The following is a 19,290-nucleotide window of genomic DNA, read 5'->3' on the forward strand; positions in this document are numbered from 1 at the left end:
GTGGGCAGTTATCAGCAACCAGCATGTGCAAAGCTGTAGCTTCTGTATCACTGTAGGAATTCAAAATTGCTTTATTTTTAATTTTAAAAATCGAACATTTTCCCTTTATTGGCTGCTAGGCTGAGCACACGAGAAGCTTAGGCAATGCCAGGCCTCTAAGCCTCTTCTCCGTAAGCACTTGTCTGTCCGGCGTGAGCGTTCCCCACCTTGAGGTGACGCAGGGAGGACAAGGCTGTGAGCTTCACGCCAGCTGAAGCTGCAAAAGTGCTGATATAAAGGATGTCAGGGTTGCCACCGCAGAACATAGTTGTTCAGAGCGTAAGGAAGACTTCGGCCACATTCCTCAGGGATCCTTAGCGACCTCTCAGGCCAACCACTGTCAAGGACAAGGGCTACCATCAGGTCAATGTTCTCTTTATATATAGTGCTGACTAAATTTAGTGTTAAATCTGCTGTGAAAATTTACAGCTTGTAATATTTACCTGACAGGCGTCCAGATCCTCTTGTCCAAATATACAGTTCCTTAAATTAGACACAAAATATGTCATGAGGCTGTAGCCTAAATTACATATTTACAGCACTGAAGCAGGTAAGTACATATTTATGCAGCCAACCCTGAGTTCTTCTTTTTAAAAAACGGTCTGGCTTGTTCAATGTATTTTTTAAAATCCTGACAGAGTATTTAAACAGTCGGAGCTTTGGGAGCTCGCTGGGCCAGGGGCTGTCTTTGTATTGTCTGTTTACAGCGGAGTTCTGCACAATGAGGCTGGCGTCCTTAGGGGTTCTTGCAATTGGAAGAATAAAAGTATGTGACAATAAAGAGCAACTCCCTATAAAATGACTGTGCCTAGAGATTTTTTCCTTCTCAGCAAACGGTTATTGCCGCAAAACAACGAGTATATTATTTATATAACAATTTCCTTGTGGGTCATTGTTGAATAGAGCTCAGGTCCTTCCATACCCAGAGCGAATGCCCCCGTCACTGCAACTACAAAATTATTTCCTCTATATGCTGTCAGGATCGAGTTTTTCTCTACACCAACAGCTGAGGAGCTACCTCGCAGTTACATATAGAAAAATATAATTCCATTCCACAACAGTTCTTCAATATCCCAAACTTACTCCTTTGTTGAAGTCATTCCCACAAATAGGCGTTTGAACTCGTGTAGATTTTAAATCATAAGAAAATAAGACCAAAAACAAGAACCAAGGGAATGTCTTCATTAGAGACAGGTCATGGCACGAATCAGGTTCATGACGTGCTGCTGTGTTTTTGTTGCTTGTAGCTACTCTTAAAGACAAGTGGCTCCTTTGAAATGTGACTGTGGAGTATAGATTGAGGAAGATGTTTCTGCAAAGAATGTGTCACGTTTTGGGAACTTTATGTACTCTTGGTTCGGGTGGGTAAGCAGGGCCTGATGTTAACCTGCTTAATGGTTAACTTGGTCTTAATGAAATCCATGGGACTATGCCCCGCCGTGGTCGTCTCTGCCGCTGTTAAGAGCTGTGTGATACAGCACTTTGTTTCAGGTATTTGCTTTATTTGATGAAAATCTTGACGGGAGCTGTTGTTCCTGCTGATGCGTAATCGTATTTCTATTTCTATGAGGAAAGCCGCACTTCCTAGAAAAGAAGGAGCAAACATAAATTCTTTTTAAAAGCTAGTAAATTAATTTTTTCCTGAAGTGTTACAACCCCATATGGCAGTATGATTATCATCATAGGTGTACCGCAAATGAAACCGGTTTGGACTGCTTAGACTTACAGGGAAAAAAAGAGTATCAATGGCATGGTTTTAAGATGCTGCCTTGTAAGAGCTGATCAGTTCAGCTCAGTTCAACAAACAGTACAAAAATTTAGAAAAGGAAAAGGCTAGTTACTAATGGCAATTCGATGTTTTCATCACCAATATGAAAAATAGGTGTTTAAATATACAACAAGCTTTGCCAGATATGTGTGCCTTGTGTAACTCCCATCAAAGAAAGCTTTTTTATGTTCTTACGGGAGCAGGGTGAGCCTGAATCCCGGCCCCAGTCGCTCTACGTGCTGAGAGGTACTGCTCAAAGAAATCAGTGCACTGGAGCATGCAGATGTGGAGGACAGGACTGGGCAGCCATTTCACCCCCGTTAGGTAGCGCTCACATTCAGGCCAGAAAGCTGTTTCACCACTTAACTGACTTGGATAGCTCTTTTGAAGCACCTTCCAAGGAATATTTATCTTTCCAAAAGAGGCCTCCCAACCATGTGAACAACCTCTTGTCAACAGCCTGTTTCTCTTCTCCCCTAAACCCTGCCGTTTAGTCTCTGTGACCACCCTCCCTTCCCAGCTGGCATCCACAGTCCCCAGCTACTGCAGAACTTGCCAGCCAGCATCAGTGTTCTTGTCTGAGTCCCAACCCCGACTGAGAGTCTCAGTCCAAAGAATCCATCTTCTTGTTTATGCAGCTCATCGAGGCTGACATCCGTCTCCTTCAAGGCAAGAAATATGCTTGCTTTGAGAGGTGTGCATCAATTCTAACCACCACTTTGTCTCTTTAATGTCACAGAAGTTCAAATATGAGGCTGATTTCATGCAATCGAGACTGTCTAGAACATTTTCATAACCAAGAGTTGTATCAAACCATCTATTTGCTCCATGAAAAATTGAAGAGACTGGTGCACTCTTGCTTTCCAGTCACAAGTGAGCACAAGGCCCTGTGACTAAAAAAAATTTCTCACAAAAAGCTTGGATGAATCTGACCCATCAGCAAAATGTAGTCCTTTGCCTATTATAATGACTCCCAGGAGTCCTAAAGTGCTTGTTGTACATTAATGAATTTTGCCTTACAGTATCAGGAGGATGGGGCCAGGCTCTTTTCAGTGGTGCCCAGCGACAGGACAAGGGGCAACGGGCACAAACTTGACCATGGGAAGTTCCATCTCAACACGAGGAGGAACTTCTTTGCTGTGAGAGTGGCAGAGCCCTGGCACAGGCTGCCCAGAGACTTGGGGGAGTCTCCGTCTCTGGAGACATTCCAACCCCGCCTGGACGCGTTCCTGTGCCACCTGCTCTGGGTGACCCTGCTCTGGCAGGGGGTTGGATGGGATGATCTCCAGAGGGCCCTTCCAAGCCCCACCGTTCTCTGATTCTGTGTATCAGAGTGTACCAGAATAAACATTACCTATTTCCTTGTCTGTTAGAAATGTGCTTAAGTTCCAAACTGGATCCATATTTCAGCGGTGTCCAAGCTCAAGAGTTTTTATCACCAGGTCTATATTTCAAGTTGATCTCTTTTCTTTATAAGGTTTTGCTATTTTCTTTATTAGTATCCCCTCTTCCTGAAAAGCGTACATCTTCCTAGCGTAACCCAGCACTTCTGTTGTACGTTTTCATTAGTTGGCTGCGTGTTCTATTTGCTAGTAAATGGATTTCTGAGTTACTGCAAATTTTTTTATGATGAAATTTCAGATTTTCTGATCTCTTCTCTGTGGCAGCTGTGAACATCTTAATTGATGCCATTTTCACCTGTTCTTGAAGCACAGGCAAAATACCTCTGTTTTAGTGGTTTTATCTTGAATAAAAGTCCTTGTAATTTCTGAATATTTGAGGGAGTTGGGAAATGTACTTGTGTTAGACATAACAAGGGTATTTATTATTAAAGGAATCTCTAGCACAGGAATATTGTAACTGATTAAACAGCATTGTTTGTCTCGGCAAGAATTAGTGTCTATAAACTAGAGGCGTAAGGCAGCCTTCATTTTTATCTGCCGTTCCTACTCCAGTGCACTTCTGCCAAATGAGCGTGGTACTTGGAAAAAAATTGTGTATATTGGCAATAAAAAGAGATGCCCAGGATCAGAACCTAGGACTTTGACCTAATTGAAGTGGTCAGCAAGAAAATATAAATGAGGTATTCTTGGTGTAGCCATGTGTTTGCAGCATTGCTTTCAGCAATGGCTGGACCTTACGGTTCTGAGGGATCCTGTCTGGAATAATGTAGGTCAACTACATTTTGTAGGAAGAAAAGGAGGAAAAAAGCTTGATTATCAGTGCTATTCTGTCTGAAATTTTGTCTTGTAGAATATTGGAGCAATGTGTTTGAGATAAAGATACGTTCATTCAATTTTTGTTACTGGCTGGTCAGTGTTTGATTCCACCTTCCCTGAACTCAGATCAGGAGCTGGAGAAGCCTGGACTCTTTGTGTCATGAGTCCAGCTTGAGACTTGAGCCACCAAGAGCTACGTAGATACCTGTGATGTGTCTTTAGTATTGTTGAAGTGAAACCAGCTAATCCGCTAAACAGTTCAGAGCAGATATTTTGCTACCGGGTATTATTAATCACAACTGACACGTCTTGTAGAGTTGTAGAATTTTTCCGTTTAAGTTCTCTATCAAAATGCATTCCATCCGGTTAGCTAGCATGCTTTCTTTGCATCCTTTGGGTGTCGGAGTTGTATATTTTACTTGTAAACGGCTCAATACTTGGGCAGATTAGACCTGTGCTTGGGGAGCCCTGCCCTGGCAGTTTACAGATTGGGAATTAATGCTTTCATACAAATTTCATAGGTAGTACTTGTGCATCTCAGTAATTCCCAGTAGATAATAACCATAGATGTTTCATTTACTATACATATTTAATAATTATGAATGATTGATAACCAGATTTTTAAGGAAACTGATAGAGTTGTGTGAAATGAAGACTACCTTTGTATAAACTTCTAAGCTCTATTCTAAATATTATGTGGGCTTTGTTGTGCTATTAAGATGCATGCCTGATTGGTATTTTCATTAAAAATATTAGCACATGGGTAACAAAAAATAAAATACACTTTTTATTGTCATATTGGCAATAAAATTAATTTGGATGGACGTCCTTGTGGATACAAGAATTTTTGTATCCGCCAATATTCATTGCACTGTAAGGCATGCCTTCTTTATGGATTCTTTTAAAGACTTTTTTTCAAAAGAATGTGTTTTTTATAACACTGCACTAATAGCTGGCTGTGTTTCAGTTTTGCTTTCAGTTTTTTCTAATTGCCTTTGATCTCCCTGGGGCTTTGAAGCCAAAAAAACCCACCCATCTAACGCTTATCTAATTATCAGAGCACTCGCATCTCTCAAAGATTTCATTAACAATGCTGTTTTCTGGTTCATGCAGCCAGCCGTGGGTCTGCGTACCTCTCCCGCAGACGTTTTCGGACCTCACACACAGGTCGGTGAGGAATCACTTTGCCAATAGGTGCCACTGTTGCTCTGCACACACGCCTGAATCGTCAGTGTCCTTCAGTTGAAAATCCAACCTTGAAAAAGCCAACCTAAATCACCGTGACTGAAATGGTGCAGAGGTAAACCTCTGTACAGACCATGGCCAGAGGCTTGTCCATGCCAAGAATAAGGTATATCTTATTTTATCTTGTTCCTAAAAATAATTATATTATTGCTAATGTTGAGCAAAATTGATTAAGAGATAAATATGCATTGAATTAATTCCAGATATATTTAATCTAAGCCTTTAACTTGCTGCAAGCTTATTGTTGAGCCTCAGACCAATAGCAGCTGAACCTGGCAAACATCTCCTCGGACCAAATGTGATTAAATTCTGAAGTTTTACATCAGTGCAATAAGAATTTGGACTTATGTCAGCTTTTTTACGTTGGTCATTCATATGCTTTCTCAACTGAGTGAAGTATCAGGGTGGCCTGCTCTGCAGCATAAAGGCCACCTACAGCTATTTCTTCCAGGTTTAGTGTTTGGCAATGTAAGGTCAGCTAATCTCATTCGCTTTGCAGCTTATCTACCCTGAAGTGCCATTCAGTATGTAAAGCCAAGGGCAATCAAGGTCTGCTTGCTTACTGCATTGGGAGAAACCTTGCTTCACCTTGTCCTTAGATAGGCAGCCGTTTCATATGTTTACTTTATTCTTGGGTGTTTCAGACATATTTTGGAATAACACAAGGGGTTTTTCTCCTCTTTCTTCAAAGACGTGTATATCAAGCTGTATAAAAATGAAAAAAACAACTAAAGACAAAGAAATTAAGAGATTTATATCCTTTGGGGTTCAGTCCCGCTCTGTTGTTTTATTTTTCTTACTCCAACTGTTCATTGAATGGAAACCAACAGATGAAAATTTTGGCTTCAGTGTTTTAATATATCTTCTGAAATATTCCCAGCCATCTGCAGGTCAGAATGTAACCCAGCAACTTGTTCTAACTAGTAGACTGCCCTCTGCCTATATAACCTAATTCTCGTTCCTTCTTCATGGAACAGATCACTCTTACGTACACGAGCAACAAGCTATATTAAGTAGTACTTAAGATCACCCTAAGCAGTTTACACAGAGGCGTCCCCTGCTTTTCTGCCTCTCACCAGTTGCCAATGGCTTGCAGATATTTGTGATCCCCTTCATAGCCCAGGATTCTACTAACGGTTTGGAGAAGGTGTCCCTGGTTAGAAGGGAGCTCATGAATTTTAGCTGGTTGTCTCAGTTGACAAGTCACAAAAGAAGAAATCAGGGGGATTTCGTAGGAAATGGTGTAGACACTGTTCATCACTCCAGCTTCTTCCTCGTGCCATTTTTTCATCAGGTGCTCAAGAAGGCCATAGTTGGTGGGTGGTTCTGTGACAGGAAATGGTTAAATGTTAGAAATGATAGAATTAAAATTTTGGTCCTGGCATTTTTACTACATTATTATCATAGGGAATATTTGTACTATTTTGACAGCAGATTAAGGACAAAACAGATCTTTTTTGTTCCCAGGGCATGTATATCTACCCTCTGGCTGGAAGGGAAAATCGCTGTTCGATACCAGTAGGACAGCAGTAACAGTATAAATGTAAGGAGTCCTGATTTCTCATAGTCGCTCTGGTAGCTATTAAAAAAAGTTAGCAGAGCTGTACATGTCACTTAAATTCAGAAACATTTAGCGCTCCGGGAATTCTGCTAGTTGTATCTCACAGCTCTCCTTGTTTTTAGCTGGTGTCTTGCGTTATTGCATAGGGGAAAGAAATCTGTTCATTGACACTATCCTTCACTGCTCCCTGTGGTGATTAAGTATTGTTGTATGGATAACATTTCCACTTTAACAATCAGAAAAATAAGGTACTGACTGGGTAAAAAAACTAGCCAAAAGTCACAGCAAAATCCGTTTTCAGAATTAAAACAGAAGGAGGTTCCTGGCTCTAAGTCTGTATATTGACCACTGCACCCTCTTCGTCTGTTTGAATTAATAATGCCGAAAACTACCAAGAATGGGGAAATCTGATTTCTGAGGAATCCAGGCGAGCTTGCGTCCATTCCAGCTGCGGAGGGGAGGCAGCACAGGGTTGTAACCATGTCTATTGTATTTATCGTCATACTCTGATACTAAATTTTGGCTTCTCGGTTCCTCATGATGGGTGAAGAAGTGCTGCATTGGCAGGCCCTGAAACGAGATGCCCATGAAACCATGCTATTTGTCGTTGTACATGGCATTCAGACGCCTTAGCGTGCTTTTGAGTCAGGCTGTACTACCAGAGATAGCACAAGATTTTGTCAGTACTTACATTACTTTTACTTATAATTTAATCCCTGAAAATAAGGGCATTTGCATTCCAAGTAAAGTAAATTTCCAGTTAAATTAAGCAACTACATCTGTATGTCCTGAGATCTGATTAGTCTGATTTCAACATCGGCATCATGGATTTGCAGATACATTTAAGAAGGCTGCAAATGAAAAGCTGATTGTCTTGTGCTCCTTAACTGTTTGATTTACATACATCACCTTCCAAACAAAGGAGAGAATGATAAGAATATTTGGGGGTGGAACGGCACCTTGGAGGAAGGGACATTCTAGCAGATGGTACTTGTGGGAAAAGTATTGTTGGGAAAGATCCGGGACTCATTTAAGTGCAGTTCATTCCTATGGATCGGAGGCGTGCTGATGAAAATAATCCTCTTTTACCAGCAAACCCATGTTATAGCCCAGGGAATGTCCTGAAGACACAATACCTGGGCCTAGCTGGTAGTTACGTGCCGATTTTTTTCATGTGCCTTGGTCACCCTCTGAGGCAGAGACTGGGAAACAACCAGAGGGTATCAAGAAATAGGTGCCGTTTGTCTTCCTCTGAAAGGCATCCTACAGCCGTCGAAGGTACAAGGGAGCTCTGGATCCTGTAAACTGGCCACGGAGCTATAGAGTTCTTTTACACATATAGCTGTTTAAGGCTATAAAACATGATTTAAGTATTAGTCGAAGGTCATTGCTGTTTGGGATGTTGGCACGCACAGCCCTTTCTTTTACTTACCTCGTGTTTTTCCATCACGATTCTCCTCAGTGTTTTGTCTGGTTTGTGATCTGGGAAGCAGATGAAGTCCGTTTTGTAAATGCTGCTGCCGGGCTTCCCAGTGCCTTTTCTAAACTAGAGAGATACACAACACGCAGTACAGTTAAGGCAATCTGTTCGTTACAGAATCTCTGTGCCACTGCTGCTTTCTTCATCTACACATTTACAAAGCACTTATTTGGAAAGAAATCAGTGCTATGTAATTTTTCTCAGAGGGTGGTGTCAGCTGGTATAATCAGCCGTTTTAAAATTCTGGATTGATTCCTTGGTGTAAAAATGATACTTTACAGCCCTTGAAAAATTATTCATGGTTTGGTGTTAAATACTTTTGCCTGCCATGTGAACTAGCATCTAAAAAGGATGAATTAATCTTTTTTTTTTGTTGTTCCTACTTCTGCCGCAGCAGGACAGTCTCTGCAACATAGTCGAGCATTTTGCTCCAGAAAAAAAAAATAAATCTAATGAAAGTAATTTTAGCAGAGTCAGGAGGATTTGCCCAAACAGCTCCAATATTGAACCTAACTGGCATGTTTTGACAAAGTTAAATGTTTAATAATAAAATTTTGCTCAGCTGAAGCAGGGCATGCAATCTCTCGAGCAGCTCTGCTAGCAAAGATGCTCTTGTTCGTACAAGCAAATGAAACCAATATCCAAATTATTAAAGATCGTCTGATACAAGTAATAATAAGGATTAACTTATGGAAGGGTTAATGAAACCTCTCTTGTATAATGTTGATATGTATTATTAAGTTGTAGATATTGTTCTATAGTTGCATTAAGTTGTATAGCAGTCTGAAGTGATTTCCATAAAAAGTGCTATAGCATCTTTAATTGGCTAATGTTATGTCTGGGGTGAACCACACAATAACCCGTGCTCAGGCATTGCTTCTGGCCTGGCTTGGAGAGAAGAATGGCAGATCATGAAGAAAATGAATTAATGTAGGACAAGTAAGATGCTTATCCTTCTCCCTTTTATTACTCTTCTGAGATGAGCCTGGACTCCAGCTCACGACTGCAGTAGTGTACAACCTCCGGAGCATTGGTTCTGACCCATTCTATTCCTGCTCCAACACTTCTCTCCTGATCTTACCCTTTCCCTCTCTTCCACCCAGTTTCCAATGAGAACTTTAGTAGAGTATTTGGGTTCAATTTTCCACCAGTTCTGTCCATCTCTTTGCGATGCAGTCATATTTCTTTGTCTGCCAGCACTACCCTCCCTGGTTGTTAGAACTGTCCTTCAAGTTGGGTGGGTGAAAGATTACTCAGTAGCCCATTGCTAAAACTAGGGCAGAAAGGGGCTCCACTGCTGCCTGCCCGTGTGCTGAGAAACGTGGGTGATGTGTGGAACTGCTTGGCCATAGAACCATTTGTTTTTGCTGTCCCCATGGTGACTGTTGTTCCAGTAACCACATTCGAGGCTGCATCGTATCTACTGCTGAGCAAAGCAGTGGCTCCTAAGCCACTGAAGTCAGCTGGGTTTTTTACTCTAATAGACTTCAGAATCAGAGCACAAAGTGTGTCTCAGAGCGTTGTGATATGTGACACATTCCTCCATACCGACACACCACACATCCCTGCAGGACACACAGTCTCTCTTCACAGACAGACACATTTTATTTTTAAAAAGTGGGACAAACCAGAATGTCCATTCAAAATAATGCTGTTCTTTATTGACTTAGCTAAAGATAAGGGCTTGCAGCATGGTACAAGCTTGTATAAGGTTTGCATATTCCATGTTCCAACTAACAGCTGGAATGAGGTTCTCATGAGCCTTGTTTATCATTGTTAATGGCTGCCCTTGATTAACTACCCACCACCTGATATTAAATATCCTAAAAAGATATTTTTCTAGGTTGAGGCATGATAAGACTCGTGGAATCTAAGATGTTTACTATAAGCTTTTTAGGAAGTTAACAACGCTGTCCAATCCCCTTTTCCCAGCTGGAAATGAGAAACCGCAATAATCATATAGGCTTATGACTCCATGGAATCCATCCTCGAGGTGGTACCAGGTCACTCGAACACCGTTGTCCTCCAATCTCTTCTTGTAAAGCAAGCCGTCATCCCTTAGCACATCATACTCGCACGTTAAGATGAAAGACTCAGGCAGCTGGTGAACAATAGCGTCTTCAGCCAACAGCGGACACAGGTTGGGCTCACAGAATCTTTTCACTGTCTCATAAACTTCAGCTATAAAATCAGTGGGCCTAAGTGGCTTCACACCTCTGACCTTAAATTTTTCAGGGATGTTATCTGGACTCACCCACTTCCTGTACTTCAGCCTCATATCTGGAGGAATATGAGAGCCCTCCAAGACCTCTTGCATATGCAGTGCATCCCCATTTAGGTACTGCAAAGCAAAGAAAGCGGCACGCTCTCGGAATAAGAGAGGGACTCCTCGATTTTGATGATAAGATGGCAAATTGAAGTCCAGAGCCTGAAGGCCTGGGTAGATCAAGATCTGAGCACGTAGTTTGGGGAGGTCTGATCTACCTGCAAGGGTCTGGCTAACAGCAGCTGCTAGATTGCCCCCAGCACTGTCCCCGCAGACAATTACATTGGCAGGATCCACGCCATAGTGCTCTATGTTGTTCATGAAGTGTATGGTAGCGTGAAGGCAGTCTTCATACGCAGCAGGGTATTTGTGTTCAGGAGCTAAACGATACCTAGTACACACAAAGAGACAAGTGTAAGAGAAGGAAGTGTCACTAGTATTAATCAGGAAGTGGCATCCAATGCTGTCTTCCAGCTCTATCATTTTGGGGTCTTTTTCCTCTAGGTCAGGATATTCATTACCTCTTATGCTGGCGTTTCTCAGGTAGTGATTGTGGGTAAGCTCTAAATTGTGTATTCAATCATAGGGACTCAGTAAAGTAGGACTCTCTTCTGATTAAGAGTCTGACCGAGGCTTTGTACATTTCTTAGTCATGTTCAAAACTCCCTGTGTAGTCTTGACAAGGCAATTTAATAATTTTGTGCCTCTGCTTCCTATGTGTAAAATGGGGGTAATACAGTGTGATTATTCCCTCTTTTTCTATAAATCATAGTTGTTTGGAGCATCTTATTACATGTTCATATGTTCAGCACAAGGAAAACTTTTTTTACCTAAGTTTTTGATTGGCTTTTATAGATTTTCTTAGTGCACCAAATATTTCCCTTTGCGTCTTTTCTGAGTATATCAGGGCATGAACAGTTAAGAGCTGCGAAACCTCCGTTATCACTATTTGTTTCTTTATGGACTTCACTAAATTCTATAGAAATTTCTCTGCAGAAAAGAACATCTCCAACACCAGTGAAGCTCTGCTGTGGCACCACAGCAACAGTAATCTCCAAACAGTAGAACTGGGTAGGGTTCACTTACTGAACTGAGACAACTACTGATTCGCTTTCTCTGGATAGGTAGCGGCACACTTTTTCATAGGTATCTGGAAAAGAAATATTGTCATTAGTGCTTTGCTCATGCCCCAGTCTTTGAGACAGCTAGGGAATGTTCATTCCAGAAAGGCATGTATTTGTCTTCAGACTTCCTCCCAAATCACATGCTGAAACCTCCTCTTATTTCAATTTTATTTAAAAGATGAGAATGTTCCTCCAGCAAATATCTTACCAAGACTTCCAAATACCCAGCCTCCTCCATGAAAGAAGAGGATACCTCTCCTTCGTCCACCAGAGGTAGCTTTAGGCTGATAAACCCTCACAGGTACTTTGTTAAAGTGCCGATCCTGGATGAAGAGCTTTGGATCCACCCCTAGTTTCCGTCCCTGTCGCACGTATCGGCCAAAAGTGATTTGACTGCAAAGTCCAGTCTTCTCCAAAATCCTTCCCTGTTAAAGGTAAAAGAAATTAAGGCTTCTTTAAAAGTCTTGAGTTAGCCAAGGTATAAAAGCTCTGCACCATACTTGCATTGAACTGTATTTGAAGGAAATTTTAAAGAAACAAAACAAAAAAAGTGGTAATGTTGTAAAATATGGATACACTATAAGAAGATATAATAATAACAGCACAAGAATTTAGAGTAACTACCGTGAGGACTGTTCATAGAGGAGGATAATGGCTATGCAGGCATCTCCCAAACACTCTCTAAATGCCTTCTTGTGTACTAAGTACTGACAGGAGAGTTCATTCTAATGGGTTGTTTAGTCCTTGGGTTTTGCCTTAATAAACCCGTGGAAAAGAGTGAGGAAAAGTAACTCCTCGGCTGGTTTTCTTGATAGGAATGCCCAGTCCTTAGAAAGTGAGAGATCCCTGGATAGAGTTAGTATTTGTTTTAAGTTTGCCTTGATCAGATTCACCAAAAAGGAGAAATTCTGCTTTTATCATACGAGTAATCACTGGACTCTAAAGAATCAGACTGAAAAATCTGGGCTTCACATACAGCAGTTTGACCCCTGTTGTCTGATAAAAATAAAGCTCTCTGATTTTGGGGAAAAACAATTTTCCCAAGCTCTCACACCCCACAGACTGTAAATTATTTACTTCCATTACTCAAATCCACTGTCATTCTAATATCACACCATAACTTTTATATAGGCCATCCAAACTGGCAGTCTTGGAGTATACATTTTAATTGTCGGTATTGTCCTGCACACCTTTATGCTCATTCTTGTTACATTTGTACTTGATAACAACAATGAAATGTCGTATATAGAAACAGCAATAAAAAGTTCAATAGTTCTTCACTGCATAAACTAATATTCATAAATTGGACCATAAAACTCAGTGAATCTGTAAATCTTGAGTGCTGGGTTGTGCTGTGCAAGTTAGTTACTGCTTTTTATTTGCATAACAGATTGACTGCACAAAATCATGGAGCTTCCTTTCCCAATGCTCTTGCAACGATCTTGCAAGGTAGAATATAAACCTGATGTAATAAGTGAACAAACAAGAAGTTGGGAACCAAATTAATTAATAGAATCAAACAAATAAGCTGTTATAGGTCAGTTACTAAACAAGATCGCCCTTTTAAACGCCCAATGAGAGTCTGTCTTTATCCATTCCCTTGTTGTCACCTGCTGGTGGGACGCAGGAGAGCTGGGTAGCTGGGTCGGTAGATTTGAAGAGGATGTAAATGGTGTAAGAAACTGTGGAGGAAAACAAGATCTGTGGGATAGCAAAGGCGATGGCGTGGCTAAGGGAGTGAAGGAGAAGACTGAAGATTTAAAAAAATTACAAGATACAGCAAGTGACAGAGGCAGAGTTTAGGAGACCTCTAATGCCGTTTATGCAATGCTGTAAAAGGGAGCCCAAGGATTAAGTAAAGCAGCCCTAACCGGATTTTGTACCATAAATGTCAGCCGCGGCAGGAGCAGTTGAACGGCTGTAGTTTTCCTTGTGCAAGGTGACTTCGCCTGAAGCTGAGGGCAGTTATCAGGCAAAGCACCAGCTCAGCTCTGAATTCGAGACTTAAATCAGCACCGCCGTTTGGCAATCTCTGCTGACGAGCCCTAGCGTGCCGCTTCTGACCGGGGAACGGGTTTTGCCCAAGACACGCGCAGTGTCGCGATTGCGGATGCAGCCCCGCCGCTCTCCCCGGGATGTGCAGCCGCCAGCATCCCATGCGGGCGGCAGGGCCATGGGGCTCCTTATCCTGGATCCTGCTTTTTTCTTTTTCCCCTTCACAGCGCAGTCCCTGGGGCGGGGCCGCCCCGGGTTTCGTGCCACCGGCGTGGGGGCGGCGGTTGCCCACCCTCCCCGTTGGGTCCGGACCCGCGAAACCCCCGTAGCCCGGGTGGACCCCCCCCCCCCCTTCCCCGCCGAAGCGATGGGCGACTCACCAGGGCCGCCGTGCCGAGGAGGACAGCCAGGACCAGGCGCAGCTTGGCGGGCTGATTCACCCCGGGCGGGATGTCGTAGCTGGGGAGGCCGAGGAGGACCGTGGCCAGCGCCACCGCCAGCGCCGCCAGGGGCAGGAGCAGCAGCAGCAGGGCGGGCAGCAGCGCCATGGCCCGCCGGCCGCCCCCCGGGGCTCCCCGGCCCGCGGCGGGGCCCGGTAGCGGCCGCCCGCCCCCCTCCGCGCCACCGCCGCGGCGGCCCGGGCCGGCGGCGTCACGGGCCGTTTGTGACAGCTCGGCAAAGCCGGCGGCGGGGTCATGGTGCGGGCGGCCAGCGGGCACCGGGGGGGAGGCCGGTGTAATCTCGGTTCAAGGAGGCGAAGCGTGACCCCGGCGTGCGGCAGCGCGGAGCCGCGTCCCGCCGGGAGGAGCTCGGGCTGCGGGGCTGGCGCTGCCGCTTCCCGGAGCCAGAAAACGGGCAGCGCCCGGGGGGACCGGGGAGGGGTGGGTGCGGGGCACCTGCCTGCCCGGCGGGTTCCGCTTCGCGTCACCGGGAGCGTGTCGTTTGCCCTGAAATTTAGGGATTTTTTGTCTAAGGGCAGCCTGCAGGAGGCTAAAGGAAGGGCTGCCCTTGCTCTGTGACATCTAAACGGAAGGCAGCGTTTGTTTTTATAAAAATTTCTGATTTCCTCAGCCTTGAGATTTGATTTTATTTTTTCTTAGGATTTTAATTTCCTCAGTCTTACTATTTTGAGTATGCTTACTACTGGTTTTCCTTGCTTTCATCAGCAGTTTAAAATGAAGCATCACATCACAGAAATAATACTGCTTTGTCCTGTAAAGAAAACTCAAAACATGGAGAAGCATCACACCACAAATTCTGAAAAAAAATACTAGGAAACTACTCTCTTAAAGAACATGAAGACATTTTGGTTCATATTTTCTCTCTCTTTAAGCTAAACCTTCCAGTATACACAGATCAAGAACCCAGTTCACTGAGCCTAAAACCTGACCTAAGTGTTCCCTCTCAACCAGTATCCCTTGCCCTGAGCTTCAGCGGGCAAAATGGAGACACCCCAAAATTAAGTAGGAGTTCGTAGAGCTATGGGTATTTCAAAATCAGGGCAGCCCTTACTTGCCTCCAGCAAGGTGTCCCCAGTTAACTCTGGCCTCGAACTGCCACTCTTGCAGATGTGGTTCCTCTGACCCTTCCCTTCAGCTCACTTTGTACCTAACTTGTAGGTTTTTAGCTAAATAAAATAAAGTCATGCTTCTGAGCTTATCAAATGGACACCACAAAAATCATTACTGTAATTCACAGGAATTATTTGATCCAAATCATTCCACAGACATTATTTACATAGAAATAAATCAGCTGGTAATTAAATACAAGGCATCAATCAGATGCTGATTTGAAAGAAAAGTGACTGAAACACAGCATGTGGAAAATATTAAAACTGTAAAGGCTGAACTGTCAATAGTCTCACGAGGACAAAGACCAGTGTTCAGACAGTATTTGAAGTTCACAAATATCAAAATTGGTATTTTACATATCAAAGGATATCACATTTTTCTGACAAGTACTAACTGAGGTTTGGGAACCTAAACAGAGACATTAGTGGCAGAAGCATAAAGAGAGAAAGTTGTTTCTACAGGCCTTTTATGAATTTAACAACGCTGTCCAATCCCCTTTTCCCAGCTGGAAATGAGAAACCGCAATAATCAAATAAGGTTATGACTCCATGGAATCCATCCTCGAGGTGGTACCAGGTCACTCGAACACCGTTGTCCTCCAATCTCTTCTTGTAAAGCAAGCCGTCATCCCTTAGCACATCATACTCGCACGTTAAGATGAAAGACTCAGGCAGCTGGTGAACAATAGCGTCTTCAGCCAACAGCGGACACAGGTTGGGCTCACAGAATTTTTTAAGTTTCTCAAAAACTTCAGCCTTGAATTCATAGAGCTTGTGTGGTTTGTAGCCTCTGACCTTGAATTTTTCGGGGATGTTATCTGGACTCACCCACTTCCTGTACTTCAGCCTCATATCTGGAGGAATATGAGAGCCCTCCAAGACCTCTTGCATATGCAGTGCATCCCCATTTAGGTACTGCAAAGCAAAGAAAGCGGCACGCTCTCGGAATAAGAGAGGGACTCCCCGATTCTGCTGATAGGATGGTAAATTGAAGTCCAGAGCCTGAAGGCCTGGGTAGATCAAGATCTGAGCACGTAGTTTGGGGAGGTCTGATCTACCTGCAAGGGTCTGGCTAACAGCAGCTGCTAGATTGCCCCCAGCACTGTCCCCGCAGACAATTACATTGGCAGGATCCACGCCATAGTGCTCTATGTTGTTCATGAAGTGTATGGTAGCGTGAAGGCAGTCTTCATACGCAGCAGGGTATTTGTGTTCAGGAGCTAAACGATACCTAGTACACACAAAGAGACAACAAAAGTAGGAGAAGGAAATGTCGTAACTGTAAATACAAATTTCCTATAGCACCTTGGCTTTCCCTGTGTTGTTTGGAGTATTTTCCTTCAGCAAAAAACCTGGTGTTGTTATCTTCTAGAGAGGTATTTGTCCAGCAAGTTATCACAGAGAAATGATAGCCAGTAGGATGAAGTTGCAAGGATGTAGCATAGTTGGGATGTTCTTCTGAGAACAGCACTGATCAGAACTTGAGTGGTACAAGTTCATTTTACTCTTCTGGTCTAGACTGCACCTGGCTTGTGGATGAAGCAATTTAATCTGTCTCACCTGAGTTTGATCAGTCTCACCTTTACTTAGGATATTTTCTCTTGAGAATTCTTTTATTATTCTTTGTAAATAACTGGGACAGCGTTATTTGTTTTATTAGTAGTATTAAAATATATTAGCATTTGATTCTTACTGTTAAAAAACTCCTTGAAGTTTACAGGGTGATCACGTCTAATCAAACAGATCACTGAATCACCACCTTCCAAGTTTGTTTGTTTATTACTCTGTTCTCAACACGGAAGAAAACTCTTCTGTAAAACATCCCTTCTTTTTGTGTGGTGCCAGCGTAGCTGTGTGTTGTGAGATACACGAGCGTTACTTTGGGGTCTCTTCGTACTCTCCCTGCATTAGCAGGGGGAGAAATGAAAATAGTCCCCTTGAAATTCTGCCTGACCGTCTGGGACCCGGGGGAAATGGTTTACTGAGAGGAGTGTTCCCTTAAGGCGTGCAACACCGTGGTGCTGAGAAGTGAAAAGAAGGAAAAAGACTTCCATAGGGTAAATACTGACATAACTCACCCAACAGACACAACCACCGCGTCGCTTTCACTGGCAATGTAACGGCAGATCTTTTCATGGGAATCTGAAAAAAAATTGGGGGGTTGTCAGCTGTCTGCTCGGTTTCCAGATAAAAAAGCCAAGGAAGGCGGCAGCCCCCGTTTCCCGCCCCGGCCGTGCCCTTCCCGGCCCTCACACGCCGCCTCCCCTCCCCTTGTCCCTCTTCCCCTCAGCCTCGCCGCCTCCCCTCCAGGCAGGGCTTCCCCGCCGGCTGGCCGAAGATGACGGGGAAACTCAGACAGATTTCAGACTTTATGCCAGGTTTCGGGGCAGAATTATTCCCCCGCCTCCAAGAGATAACAGCGGCAGCGCTAAGCCGCGCTGCGGAGGGAGGAAGGACCCGTCCCGCCCTACCGATGCTGCAGTACAGCCAGCCGCCGCCGTGGAAGAAGATGGCGCCTGCCCGCAGGCCGGCAGATGGCGCGCGGGGCCGGTACAGCCTCACCGGCACCCGGCCGAACCGCGCGTCCTCCTGCCAGAGCCGCGGGTCCGGCCCCAGCCTCCTCCCGGAGCGCACATAGCGGGTGAAGGCGATCTTGCTGCACACCCCCATCTTTTCCAAAATCTTCCCCTGTTGGGAGAGAGGGAGGAGAGCCCGGCTGAGCGCAGGGCGGCCGCCCCGGGGGCAGGCAGCAACCGCGGGCCTCCGCCTCACGCCACGCCGGGCAGGTTGCCGTGAGGGAGACCCTCTGCCTGCCGCCCGCCGGCCGCTGCGAGGCCTGACGGGGCACTCGGGCTTCGTGTTGGCGGGGTTCAGCCTGCTCCGGAGCCGCTGGCCTCTACCCTCGCTTTTAGCGGCCGCTCCAGTTTGGTCCTCACCAGAAAGCTGGCCCGGGAGAAGATGGAGCCGTGGCAGTCCCCTGTGAGGCTACGCGCCTGGGCGAGGGGGGTTGCTTTGGCACCGTGCGCCTGAGCAGGTAGGCCCATGCGTTCAACTCACGATCTGTCAGACAAAATGTCTTAGGGGAGAAAAAAAAGGTGTCCTTTGGTTTCATACCGGCTTCCCCGTCGTTCCACTAAGGCTTCCCATGAGGCTTGGGTTTTATCTGATTAAGAAGTGCCCGGCCTTCCATCTGTGTTACTGGAAAGCCCCAAAAATGGCCTAAAAACATCATCTGTGCTTAGCTAAAATGGAAATCAAAGCAATCTCACTTTTCATAAATAATTAATTTAAACTTAATTAGGGAAGCTTAGCTGATAAAGCTTGGACTCTTATGGTTGGTTTCATCCCTATGTAATAGGGAAAACCTGACTGAAACTATCTGACGTCTAACAGAAACACTTTTACAAAAATTGACCTCTAAAGACAGCCCCCCAAAAAGGAAAGCCTTCATTTAAGTCTTAATGCAGCCAGCAGGATTCTGGTATTTAGATGTACAGCCTTACAGAAATGACACCTGAGGCACAATTTTGGCAGAAATCATGGCAGAGTAACTCACCATAGCAGATGTGCTAATCACGAAAGCAAGGACAAGTCGAAGCTTTCCAGGTTGATTCACTCCAGGAGGGATACTGACATTGGAGTACTCAGATTGAATTGTTCCCATAATTGCTAGTATGAATGAAGCAGTAAAAATCACCAGCAGTATCACTGTCAATATATAAAAAAATGCCATTTCACTTAACCAAAGGTGAGATGTCTTTACGCCTATCTTTGATTGAGCTTTCTCAGGCAACCACAGAGCCGTTCAAGATACAACAGATCTCTCAGGTGCCCTACACTTTAAAGTCTTGTAAACATTGTGCAAGGTGCCAGCAAGCATCACCCTGGAGAAGAGTCAGATCAGAATGTGTTTAATTTCCTGTTTAGCTTCATCTTAATTATGGGATTGATAAAGGGCCTGGTATTCTTGGATTGCAGATGATATGAATGACTCTTAAGAGATAGCAGTTAAGTACTGAACGA

At 44.2% G+C, this 19,290-nt stretch overlaps 3 protein-coding genes and 1 long non-coding RNA gene across 4 annotated transcripts in view; 1 reads left to right on the top strand and 3 right to left on the bottom strand.

Annotated features, from left to right (window-relative positions):
* The first annotated feature begins 5,247 nt into the window (after positions 1-5,247).
* The window catches only part of LOC128918422 (uncharacterized), a 55,537-nt gene continuing 41,494 nt past the window's right edge, over positions 5,248-19,290 (top strand). The window contains exon 1 of the long non-coding RNA XR_008469542.1: positions 5,248-5,377. This is a non-coding gene — a long non-coding RNA (uncharacterized LOC128918422). The remainder of the gene's footprint in view (positions 5,378-19,290) is intronic.
* On the bottom strand, positions 6,344-9,492 carry CFAP107 (cilia and flagella associated protein 107). Its single transcript, XM_054222605.1, has 4 exons — positions 9,394-9,492; positions 8,265-8,378; positions 7,225-7,402; positions 6,344-6,597 (listed from the first exon to the last, which is right to left on the bottom strand). The coding sequence occupies exons 1-4, from the start codon at positions 9,490-9,492 to the stop codon at positions 6,344-6,346; spliced, it is 645 nt and encodes a 214-aa protein (XP_054078580.1).
* Positions 10,020-14,245, bottom strand: LOC128918414 (arylacetamide deacetylase-like 4). The gene is made up of 4 exons (XM_054222600.1): positions 14,078-14,245; positions 11,911-12,127; positions 11,665-11,728; positions 10,020-10,969 (listed from the first exon to the last, which is right to left on the bottom strand). The coding sequence occupies exons 1-4, from the start codon at positions 14,243-14,245 to the stop codon at positions 10,195-10,197; spliced, it is 1,224 nt and encodes a 407-aa protein (XP_054078575.1). The 3' UTR covers positions 10,020-10,194.
* LOC128918416 (arylacetamide deacetylase-like 4) lies at positions 15,724-19,000 on the bottom strand. The gene is made up of 4 exons (XM_054222602.1): positions 18,824-19,000; positions 17,739-17,955; positions 17,346-17,409; positions 15,724-16,498 (listed from the first exon to the last, which is right to left on the bottom strand). Exons 1-4 carry the CDS (start codon positions 18,998-19,000, stop codon positions 15,724-15,726), a joined length of 1,233 nt encoding a protein of 410 aa, XP_054078577.1.

Source organism: Rissa tridactyla, chromosome 16, assembly GCF_028500815.1.
Source record: "Rissa tridactyla isolate bRisTri1 chromosome 16, bRisTri1.patW.cur.20221130, whole genome shotgun sequence".
Classification (NCBI taxonomy): domain Eukaryota; kingdom Metazoa; phylum Chordata; class Aves; order Charadriiformes; family Laridae; genus Rissa; species Rissa tridactyla.

Bases quoted from the DNA above. Each gene is read 5' to 3' on its own strand.
- CFAP107 (XM_054222605.1), bottom strand. From the start codon at position 9,492: ATGACTGCATCGCAAAGAGATGGACAGAACTGGTGGAAAATTGAACCC. The intron at 7,403-8,264 runs GTAAGTAAAAGA...ATCTCGTTTCAG, and splicing joins TCGTGATGGAAAAACACGAG to GGCCTGCCAATGCAGCACTT. The intron at 6,598-7,224 runs GTAGTTTTCGGC...TTCCTGTCACAG, and splicing joins ATCAGATTTCCCCATTCTTG to AACCACCCACCAACTATGGC.
- LOC128918414 (XM_054222600.1), bottom strand. From the start codon at position 14,245: ATGGCGCTGCTGCCCGCCCTGCTGCTGCTGCTCCTGCCCCTGGCGGCG. The intron at 11,729-11,910 runs GTAAGATATTTG...TTTCTTTTCCAG, and splicing joins CTGGGTATTTGGAAGTCTTG to ATACCTATGAAAAAGTGTGC. The intron at 10,970-11,664 runs GTAAGTGAACCC...TGTGTGTACTAG, and splicing joins TCAGTAGTTGTCTCAGTTCA to GTATCGTTTAGCTCCTGAAC.
- LOC128918416 (XM_054222602.1), bottom strand. From the start codon at position 19,000: ATGGCATTTTTTTATATATTGACAGTGATACTGCTGGTGATTTTTACT. The intron at 17,956-18,823 runs GTGAGTTACTCT...CTCTCCCAACAG, and splicing joins TGATTAGCACATCTGCTATG to GGGAAGATTTTGGAAAAGAT. The intron at 16,499-17,345 runs GTGAGTTATGTC...TGTGTGTACTAG, and splicing joins GCGGTGGTTGTGTCTGTTGG to GTATCGTTTAGCTCCTGAAC.